The 11816-nt window shown below is 38.0% G+C and overlaps 1 protein-coding gene across 2 annotated transcripts in view; it reads right to left on the bottom strand.

Annotated features, from left to right (window-relative positions):
• Positions 1-4699: 4699 nt before the first annotated feature.
• MSANTD3 (Myb/SANT DNA binding domain containing 3) overlaps positions 4700-11816 on the bottom strand; it is a 132237-nt gene continuing 125120 nt past the window's right edge. Inside the window, exon 6 of one of the 2 annotated variants that reach the window (XM_033929626.1) lies at positions 4700-5210. In XM_033929626.1, the coding sequence (XP_033785517.1) occupies positions 5128-5210 (83 nt within the window). In that variant the 3' untranslated portion in view covers positions 4700-5127. Of the gene's footprint in view, positions 5211-5266; positions 5417-11816 lie in introns of those variants that run through there. The other variant, XM_033929627.1, reaches the window with a different exon arrangement.

Below are 11816 nucleotides of genomic sequence, written 5' to 3'. Positions count from 1 at the left end.
TTTAATAGGCCTGGCATTTGTCTTTCTGGTTGTGTGTTGTAGTTTATCCTGTATAATTGGCACTGGAAAAACATGTTTGCAGAAAGTGACTCCCAATCTTACGCTGATCCAGAGGACAAGTCATACCCAAAGCAACCTCAGAGTAGAGCAAGGTAAGGCCACTAAAGCCCCAGGTGTGGGTCCTGGAGTGGTAAACCAATCCAGGCCCCAAGGGGGGGCTGAGCTTGTTCTGTGCCTTAAGTAGACCTGAGGAGGGCCAGCTTGGTTTACCTGGACAGGTGGATGTGGTGAAATGAGCAAACATGGAGTAAAAATTCAGTCATTACACTTTCTCACATTGCACCAGGATTTACTAGTTAGATAGGGCCTAATCCAAGAGCAGGTGAGAATGTGTTATTAGTGGCTATATTCACTAGATGAAACTAGAACATATTGAATAAGCCAGAATATTACAATCAGAGAGGCAAAGCAAAAAATGGGAATCTTAACATATTGATTTGACACGTGTTATGTGCTTGAGGGTACAGGAAGGCAGACTGGGACAATAACATGATTGATAAGCACCATAGCAAATTTACCCCAGATGGCAAAGCTTAAGTTTTATAAAGCTTCTTTGTTCTGAAGAGTGCCCAGCCTGGACTAGGCTGGTCCTCAGGGAAGTTATAGGCAGACAGGAGTTGGCCTCTGACCTGGTTGCCTGCATTCCAAGGGGCTCTGATTTTGCAGTGAGAAAACAAATCGAGTCCATATGTGTATCATTGTATGTATAGATCCAGAATTAAGTTTTAGTAAGTCAGTAAGTCACTAAAACTACACAATAGGAATTTACTTATGTAGCTATAGGTAACAAGTGTAGATTAGAATACATTTTACTTTGATTTCATATATTTGAAATCTGAGGAAATTCTGAGAAGACTACATCTGGTATTTAACCTCTGACCTTAAGCAGCTTTTTTCTACTCTGTGAAACTCTGATGGGAGGGGGGATTAATCTCTCTTTCCCTCCTCCTCTCCTCTAGTTTTAGTTAGACAAAGTAACATGCTTATGCTTATTTTAGGGGTGTTAGATGCCTTAAGGAAGAGTTGGATGTTAGGGGAGGGTAATGCAAGGAGGTAGAGTGATGCTGCACGATCAGGGTATACAAACAGATTGGGGAGCAGCAATCATATAAAGCTGGGTTGCACAGTTTTCTTGTCCCATGGATAACTTTTTTTTAATCATTTTTAATTACATTTAAAGATAAAAGTGCGGTGAGTGAGTTGCAGTGAAGCGTGTAAGAAGATCGGGACGTTTTGCCGGACGTTTGCAGGAGTATTTTCCTCTTACCTCTCTTTTGAGTGCAATGCCGCCGAAAAGGAAAGGGGTGTTGAGGGCTGTTTCCTCGCCAGCCCTCTCTTCGACACCCATGCAGCAAACTATTCAGCAATCGCTGGAACGCTTCTTCACGACTCAATCGACGGCAACCCGAGTTAACGGAGGTGGTGACCCGGTTTTGGGAGAAGGCGGTGGAGAGCTTTTCTCCCTTTCGGGGAGTGAAATATCTCTGTCCCCTCCGGATCCTTTCGTCCCCGGGTGTCCTGCTATAGCCGGGATTCAGCAGCGGGAGAAACATGACCCCGGAAGGGAAACCATGGAGCTGCCTGGTGAGGGCGCTGGACCGGAACGAGCAAGTGCAGGGAAGCTGAAAGAACCAACAATCAGCATATCTACACCAACATCATCGGAGGCTTCCTTGGGAGATATCTGGGTGCTTCTACAACGTATGGAGGCTTCTATGGCTAAAAATACTGTGGAGGTAACAAATATTAACTCTAAAATTGATACTTTAACTAAATCTATTGACTCAGTTAAGCTGGATTTCTCAAACCAAAACAAACAGATACAGGAGGATATACAACAGCTTCAAATGTTTAAAACAGCAATAATTAAAGATAATTCCTCTATACATAGGAAATTAGAGCAATTTGAAAATTATAATAGGAGATTGAATCTTCGTATATTGAATTTCCCAATTTCACCTGGTATTCCGCCTATTGATTTCTTCAAAAGATATTTGATTGAAAAATTGGGAATTTCTCCTGAAAATATTCCTCCTTTAAATAAGATTTATTATTTGCCAAACAAAAAATTTCCCCAGGAAAAAAATGTTGAACAAGAGAAAAATAATGGACAAGAGGAACAGATTGACTTTGCCAATGTTACTGCTCTTTTGGAACAAACCTTGAATCCAGATACTGCAAGATCTACACTTCTAATATCTTTTGTTTTTGAGCAAGATTTAAATATGATCTTAAGATTATACTTTAAAAATTCTCAAAAATTATTTGGGGCACAACGTATTTGGATTTATCCAGATGTTTCTAAAGTGACTCAGGAGCGAAGGAAAGAATTTCTTTCCCTACGACAAGAAACTCTAAAATTGGGTGCTACATTTCTTTTAGCATACCCCTGTAAATGTTTGGTAAGGTATTTGGGAGTCAAATATGTTTTCTTTTCATCAGAACATTTAAAGGAGTTTCTAAAAGTTAAAAAGATTACCAAGAGCTAAAGGATTACCAAGGTATGATGTAGAAAGGAATAAAATAATTGGAGGGTAGCCGTGCCTCATTAAGCCTTTTCCTTTAAATTAAATTCTTAAATTTATGTCTCCAACTAGTATATGATTATCACAACCCTCTTTAGTGGTCTAAGGAAGGGATAAAAATGTATTTTTTTTAATTTTTCAATTTGAATTGTTTTGTTCAAATTTGATATATTACTTTGGTGGAACTTGCTTTCTTTCTCTGTATTTCATGGAACAAGATTATGCTTGTGAATTGTTGTTTTGAAAAATTTAAATAAAGAATTAAAAAAAAAAAATAAAGATAAAAGTACAATCAAATTGAGTAAACAAAACATGAATCATTCAAGAAAATTCTCAGTACAGAGATAATACCAGGAAGAGATTTTAAAAGCTGTATGTGGACATTAGTTTGGTGAGTACATTACAATATCTATGTATTTCTTTTTTATAAAATACGTAAGCTTAATATGAGAATGTAACATTTTAGGTATAAGAATGTAATTTTTAGGAATGCTTTTGTGACACGCCCATATGACAAAATAGAAGTCAGCCTTATAGGGAAGCAAATAATTTGGACCAATTGTAGCAAAGGAATGTCATCATTTAGGATATATATGGATGTGTAACTAGTAAAACGTTGGAATTTGTTACTAGCAAGGCCAGCTTTTGGCTTCTGTAATAATTCTCATGATGCAATTACCTTATGATTAACCATACCTGATAATGAATAAAAAATAATTTTCTTTTGGAAAATATTTGCATCATTTTCATTATTCATATTTACAAATCTAGAGTAAAGCTACAAGTGCGCTTGTGTGCAATTACCCTGGTCAATACTTATAGTCATGTATTCCTTGGTCATCTCTAATATAAATAGAAATTTGGAGGGGGGATATTCTTTTGTATTGTAGTTCTAAGATGGATTAGGATGGAAAGGGGAGGTTTTAGTTGGGTGGGATTGTTTTTTGTATAATTGTTTTATCTAATTGTATTAATTTTGAGATTTATTTTCTTGAATGATTCATGTTTTGTTTACTCAATTTGATTGTACTTTCATCTTTAAATGTAATTAAAAATGATAAAAAAGTTATCCATGGGATAAGAAAACTGTGCAACCCAGCTTTATATGATTGCTGCTCCCCAATCTGTTTGTATACCCTGATCGTGCAGCATCACTCTACCTACCTGCATTACCCTCCCCTAACATCCAAATCTTCCTTAAGGCATCTAACACCCCTAAAATAAGCATAAGCCTGACCCCTAAAACCCTGCACTGCTTCCAATGACCCTGGGGAGATCACTTAATCCTTCACTGCCAGGTACATTAGATTGTGAGACCATCAAGACAGATTGGGCTTGAAGCACCTGTCTGTCAACCACTTTGAGTGTGGTTGTAAAACTACAAAAAGGCGGTATACAAGTCCCTATCCCTAATAGAACAAGGGGCAGGTCAGGTGAGCCATTCTGAAACCTGTGTCAAAAAGAGCAAGAGCAACTGGAGGTTGCTTCTAATTACATTAGATTCCAAGTAGGGTTGGGAGGGTTTAAATATTATGATTTAAGTTAAATTGATAGAGAATCAAGTGATATTGTATAAGTTTAAATGTTATTTTATGATACACTTGTTGTAAGATGTAAAATGAATAAAGAATTAAAAAAAACAAAACAAGATTCCAAGGATCATGGTAATGCCGGGGATGCAGTCAGGGGTCTTAGGGTGGAAGTGGAGAATAAGAATGGCCTCATTAGCCATTACACTTATTCGTGCTTCAGAGCAGGTGCAAAGGCTGCCCCTTGTAAGAAAGGGAATCTATGGCCATAAAAGACCCACCTTAACCCCTCCCTTTCCAAGCCTCCAGGAAAGCTAAACAGCATGTGCATTATTGCGTGTAAATAGCCTCTTTACTAGAATGACATTAAGATTGGCATAATCTACAACTGTAAATGCTGTTACTCATAAAGATGCTTTTAAATAATATCCTAAATCAATTAGTAACAAACTGGTTGGTCTTTTTAGACAGCTGGGTGAGAAGAACTTATGTGATCCAGTCTGAAAAACACCAGTCCAAACTTGCACTGCATAACCTTCCTGACCAGTAGTGACTTTTGTGATATGATATGCCACTCAGTTATTTGCTAATGCTGACATAGGGGAGAGGGGGGGAAGGTCAAGAACTCTCAAACTGAAAGATAGCAAACAGCAGAACCTCAAGCATAGAAACAAAGAGGAGACAAGTGATATTAGAAGTTGTCACCTTCTGACCATTTTACATTTAAAACACTTTGCATCCATATTATTCTTTGTACAAAGCTGCATCCTGCCTACATACTGGGCTGTATTCACATGAAAGCACAACTCAGGTTTTTTCTTCTCTAACCCAGTCAATAAACTGAGCAGAAACCTGATATATTACATTACATTGGTGTCTTCTATCCCACCAATACCTTTCAATTCTAGGCGGTTTACAACAAGAAATTAGTCTGGACATTCCTGGGGAAATTACAAGGTTGATATCTATAGTTTGCCTCAGGATCTGGGAAGGGTCGATACAGTTTGGTTAGATCATTTGACAAATTTCTTGAATAGTATTGTTTTCAGTTCTTTTCCATAAGGCTCCAGTGCTGTCAGGAGAACTTGGAGGTGCTCTGTGAAGACAAAGTGAATTTTTTCATCATTTGGTGACTAGAGATGAGACTTGGTCTATCACAAAGATCCTAAGTCCAAAATGGAGTCAATGCAGTGGAAGCACAAGTCATCCCCCACCCTAAAAAAATTCAAGACAGAAAAATCTGCAGGTAAAGTCATGGAAACGGTCTTGTGGGATGATGGACACATGTTGCTGGAGTTCATACTACAAAAGACAACCACAATTGGAGAGAGTTACACCAACACAATGATCGCTTTGCGGTAGTCAATCAAGAAGAGACAAGGAAAACTCATGTGTGTGTGTGTGTGTGTGTGCATATCCTATAAAAAGGACTGAAAAAATGATTTCAACAAGTCACCATCAACAATCCAATTGTTAGGGTGGCAATTTTTAAACTATCTCATTGGTATTTTTTAACCCTTGAGCTTTGTATTGATTTGGAATAAGGAAGTACGATATATGCATAAATTCACTATGGTGGATTTTATCGCAGGCAGTGTTCAAAACGCAGTTAAAAGCCCACCTCTTATAAAGTGCTTTTGATGCCTAACTCCTCTCACCTTGAGTTCTGCATCCCCCAACCCTCAGTCATGTCTGTCTGCCCAAGTTAGAATGTAAGCTCTTCCGAGCAAGGACCATCTATAAATATCCTTTCAGCGTTATATAAGTAGTAGTAGTAGTAGTAGTTTTGAAACTTCTTGTTGCTACATACCTGTAGCCTTTTGCTACTCCTGGATGTGTACAAACCTGAAAATATACTCCCTTACATTATTTCCATCATCCCTTCTTGGATAAATGTTGAATAACAATGCTCCTACTTTAAATGCAGACAGGAAAGGCATTTTCCAATCTACACACATAAAGTATAATTTACCAGCACAAATGGCTTGCAATTGTAGCCCCTGCATTTTGTACAGGACTCTGGCATTACAGATGCTATTTCTTCTATTAATTTAATTAAACTCTTCTTTAGGGATATCTGCATCACATATACACTATTATTCATCACATGAAGCAGTGGTTCTTAAACCTGTCCTGGGGGACCTCCAGCCAGTCAGATTTTCAAGATTTCCCTAATGAATATACATGAGCAAGATTTGCCTATAAAGTAGGTAGTAGGCATGTAAATTTCTCTCATACATATTCATTGGGTCTTCAAGAAATCCTTATCTGGCTAGGGGGCCACAGGACAGGTTTAAGACCCACTGCTATGAAAAATGGCACTTCAGTTTCCTTAGGCTTCCAACTATTGCTCTCTCACTCTGATTCCTGTCAAGGGTCTAGTTGGCAAACAATAAAGGGATGGGCAGGCTATAAGTGCAGGAAAACTCATACCAGCTAAAAATCTTAGTTGTGGTCTTTTGTTTTGCTCTCTAAAGATAAAAGGAAACAACAAAATTGATCTAGCACTGCCATATATGTAAAGAAATATAAACCCTTTTGTGAAACAGCTGCAATGGTAGTAAGTCTAGAGCTACAGCCTTTTGCCAAGGTCATTACACCAGTAATATGATAGACAGCCTAGCCACTGCTCGATAGAGTTGTAGGTGAACACTATAGCGAACGGAAGCTATCGTCTTTGCTCCTGCTATGGAAAATGGGCTGCAGCCTTCCACAGCATTTGTGTACATACATGGCACACTTTCCTGGTATGTGAAAAAAAAAATTGTTGATAACATTTTACTTCAGTTTATTTAACAAAGGTAAGTTAAAATCTACCATTCCTACATATAAAATACATTTAGTTTGTCAGTAGTGTTAGAAAAAGCCAAACTATTTTTAATGACTTCAACAGATTGTGCCTATATGTGCTGAATAGGGGGGAAGTTAGGACTTTGTTGTGTCTGCAAACTACAAATACTAACTTAGTGTTATCATGCTCACCACCACCAAGTTTAATAGCACCGTGTGGGTACATTAGACCTAGTTCTGCTGTTTTTCAAACCATGCACTGTGAGACTCTTCCCTTCCACACACTCCTCTTATACATGATCCAGACTCATGCTTCCATATATTCATGTACAAATGGAGTATGCTATTCTGTGATCCCCATGACAGTAAACTGGTTCTTGGATGAAACAGTTAGGACAACAGAAAGGATGTGTAAATTATAAGATAAAACATGGTCTGAATGCAAGGAAATCAAATCAGCCTCCAAATTATTAGCAGTGTCGTTAAATAACAACTATGTCCCTCTGTCACTCCTTTACAAAATATCCAATAATAATTTTTAAAAAATTTTCCTAGTGTATCACAAACTGGAAGCTAAGAGTGATACTGATAGCTTAGCCGAACCGTGCAAATCAATAAAAATCTCTCACTATGCAGATTATATGTTCTGTCGCCAACAAAAAATATATTTGGGTCATTATTTGTTACTTAGTTAAAGGCAAAGGATACCCAAGAGTCAAGTAAAAGGCAGTAATATAGACCAAGTTCACAGCTGAAGTCTTTCAGCAGTAAGACACAGCAGAGCTGTTCCTTTGGGCTCATCTAGTTGTGGGTTACTAACAGACACCTTCCCCCGAAACAATCTAACAAGTGTTCTATTAGAAACAAAAAATAAAGGCATGAAGAAGCTCAGTGCCAACCGATTCTGGCAAAAGACAATTTATACTGTGCTTTCAAAGGCTTGAAACTGAATTCAACAACATTATTTATGGTTTTATTACTGCTGTGAGAACATATTTGTTATGACCAAGTCACAGAAAAAAAAACAAGACACGGAAGAAATAAAGCTTGCTACCATCACACTCAAACAGTACCCCCCAAAAATAAAAAAGTCACAGAACTTGAGGTCCAGGCTATTTGTAGAAATGCACATTCTCAGCTCACTTTGTATTAAATGTTTAACGAAGACCCAGGTTTAAGTAGCTGCCTGAAATGTACAAAATACATCTTGCTGTACCTTGATCTGAAATGGAGATGTTTATTATGGAAGCTGAGTTAACAGTACAGTGTTGAACGCTACATTGCAAATGCATCTGAAAGAAAACATGTCCAGTTTGTAATATATGTCTCCTGAGGCTCCTCAACACACACTAGGTGACTAGTGAATGTCTTTTTGCCAGTCATCTTAAGATAGGAACAGTGAGACACGTTTTACATAGTAAATGACAGCAGACCTGAACAGTCCATCCAGCCTGCCCATTAGTTATACCCATTAAAAATACATGATTAAATTTAACTTGTCCCTTCTTTGATATTTCTGGGCATAGACAGTAAAGTCCACCTGGTATTGTCCTAGGTTTCAAATGCTGAAGTTGCCGTCCAAGCTCACTCCAGCCTATTCTACCATCCTGTTTGCAGGATATCTACCATAAAGTCTGGCCAATAACATCCTCATGTTCCAAGTTAGTGGAGTTCCTACTTATGCCCTCCCCAGCCGATCATACATCACATATGGGACACAGACTGTACAAGTCTGTCCAGTACTGGCCTTAGTTATTTAATTTACATCCTTCATTTTCTAATTAAAGATTTTCTATGTTTATCCCATGCTTTTTGAATTCCATCACCGCTTTCATATCAACCACTTCCCTCGGGAGGACATTCCAGGTATCTATCACCCTCTCTGCATCTTCCTCCCTGCAACATCAAATTATGTCCTCTAGTTATACCATTTTTCTCTTCTTTGGAAAAGATTTGGTTCTATATTAATACCTTTCAAGTATTTAAACTTCTGCATCATATCTCCCCATCCCTCCTCCAGAGTATACATATTTAGGTCTTCCAGTCTGTTCTCATACTTCTTTTGGTCAAACCCCTTACCATTTTCTTTGCCTTCCTCTGGACTGCTTTAAGTCTTTTTATATTATATCCTTCACCAGATATGGCCTCCAAAACTGAACACAATACTCCATTTGCTGCCTCACCAGGGGAACACCTCCCTTCTTCTGCTGGTTATTCCTGTCTATACAGCCTAGCATCCTTCTGGCTACAGCCATCGCCTTATCACATTGTTGCCTTTAGATCATCAAACACAATCACCCCAAGGTCCCTCTCTCAGTCAGGGTTTATCAGCCCATATGATTCCCTCGGATTTCTACCCCCCAAATGCATCACTCTGCACTTCACATTGAATTTTAGTTGCCAGACATTAGACCATTCTTCTAAGTTTTGCAGATCTTTTTTCATGTTTTCCACTTCCTCTGGGGTGTCCGTTGTTACAAATCTTGGTATCATACGCAAAAAGGATAACCTTACCTTCTAACCTTTTAGCAATATCACTCACAAACATATTGAACAGAATCGGTCCCCGAGGCACTCCACTACTCACCTTTCCCTCCTCTGAGTGAATTCCATTAACTACCGCCCTCTGGTGTCTGTCCATCAACCAGCTTCTAATCCAGTTCACCACTTTGGGGCCTAACTTCAGCCCATGGAGCCTCCTATAAGGAATCGCATCAAAGGCTTTGCTGAAATCTAAGTAAATAACATCTAGTGCACGTTGATCCAATTCTCTAGTCACCCAATCAAAGAATTCAATCAGATTTGTTTGGCATGATTTACCTTTAGTAAACCCATGTTGTCTCGCATCTTGTAATCCATTAGATTCTAAGTATTTCACTATCCTTCAGCAACATTTCCATTATTTTTCCACTAACTGAAGTGAGGCTTACTGGCCTGCAGTTTGCCGCTTCATCTCTGCAACCACTTTTGTGAAGAGGGACTACACCCGCTCTTCTCCAGTCCTGTCTGTAAAGATTTATTGAACAAATCTTTAACAGGACTCACCAGAATCTTTTGGAGCTCCCTCAATATCCAGTCTCATAGCTTTATCCACTTTCAGTTTTTCACATTGTTCATAAACACTTTCTTCTGTGAACGATGCATAGCCATTCCATTCTCAGGTGTAACCTAATTGTGGTCCTTCTCCATGTTTTTCTTCTTTGAATACTTAACAGAAGTATTTGTTTCGCACATTTACTTTGTCCTCATCACTCTCCACATAACGGTTTATACCTTCTTTCAGTCTTGTAATTCCATTTTTTGTCTTTCTCCATTAACTAATATACCTGAAAATATTTGTGTCTCCCTTTTTTATATTTATAGCCATTTGCTCTTCCACTTTCGCCAGACGTACCTCTCTTGACTTCTTTCAGTTTCATCTGATGTTCCTTTCTGTACTCCTCTTCTTGAGTTTTTTTTATATCTCATGAATGCCAATTCCTTTGTCTTTATTTTTTCTACCACTAGTTTGGAGAACCATATCGGTTTCCTTTTTCTCTTATTTTTATTTATTTTCTTCACATAAAGGTCAGTAGCTCTTTTTACTGCACCTTTCAACTTGAACCACTATTTTTCCACTTCTCTTATGTCTTCCCATCCAATCAGTTCTATCTTTAGGTATTCTCCCATGCTACTAAAGTCCATACCTGGCAGCAAAATGCATAGAGTTCCATATTTTCTCCTTTTTTTTCAGTTCCACTACTCCCATACTACCTGCAGTTTCTGGTCAACATTCACTGACTTCCAGTGAGAGAGAGCAAAAGAACCATCACCATTTGTGGAAGGACTGAGGCTATAGGCACCAAGAGAAACAGTCAGTGGCAAACTGGGTATTTAGGAAGAAAGATATGCATTTTACAAAAATATAAGAAAATAAAGTACAGGATGTTGTTGAAATACAATAATTCCGGTCAACCATGCTATTACATTTTGATATGCAAACGAATGAGCTTTCCTCCTGAACCCTATAGCTTTCTCCTGATTCTATGAGCTTCTAGTTCCATCAGAACCAGTTCCCACCTTTCACCTCTACTATCCTCTTACAGGCTAGTCCAGTCATAATGGTTAAGTCTTTTTGGCATGGACCTGGTCAAAAGATTACACTTAGGCAGCCCATGCACATCACTGAGTTCAGAATGATCGGGCACTTTCCCCTTTCCTAGGAGTCTGTGAATACTAGTGAATTGCTAAATTCAAACCAGGCACATATGCTACATACATAAAATGGCTAAGTGGTACAAGTCCTACCTTGTACTTCAGTCCCTAACATGAGTTACAGAAACATACTTTTTATGAAGCAACTGTCAAAGTAAATGATTAAAAAATATGGCTAAGCATACTCAAACCATATTAGTTTTCTGCAGATATTATGTGCCACTTAATAATGCCTTTTAAAAGGCTTCACATCCTTGTACATTTTCTATATTCTGCATTAAAGCAGGAGTTTGTTTCACTGTTCTATACTTTCAATATGAAAGAATAATTATAGCAGTACTCAAAAAGTAGTTAATAATAATAAATAAAAAAAATGCTCGATTGTATACGTCTTCATCGAAAACCCAAACTAGATCTGGTTCCAAAAATTGCTTTAACAAGACCCTTAATAAGTTAAACAGAGCTTATCTGTGCCAAGTTGATTTGAATACTCCTATATGAAGAATTAAGTTACTAGTTCTGTTTGAAATAAATTTGAAACAAAGGCTAAATATGTTGAACACAGAGTTACTGAAAGAACTTGGGAATAAAAAGCTATTCAAAAGGTTCATATTAAGGAACACTCTAAAATAAGTTTCAAACTATTTAGCATCACTTGGGCACAGTCAGATCCAACAGTGTAAAGTAGAATTAGTCTAGCATCAAAAAATCAGTGGCC

This window comes from Geotrypetes seraphini, chromosome 2 (assembly GCF_902459505.1).
Source record: "Geotrypetes seraphini chromosome 2, aGeoSer1.1, whole genome shotgun sequence".
Classification (NCBI taxonomy): domain Eukaryota; kingdom Metazoa; phylum Chordata; class Amphibia; order Gymnophiona; family Dermophiidae; genus Geotrypetes; species Geotrypetes seraphini.
This window is presented reverse-complemented; position numbering and strand designations above follow the sequence as displayed.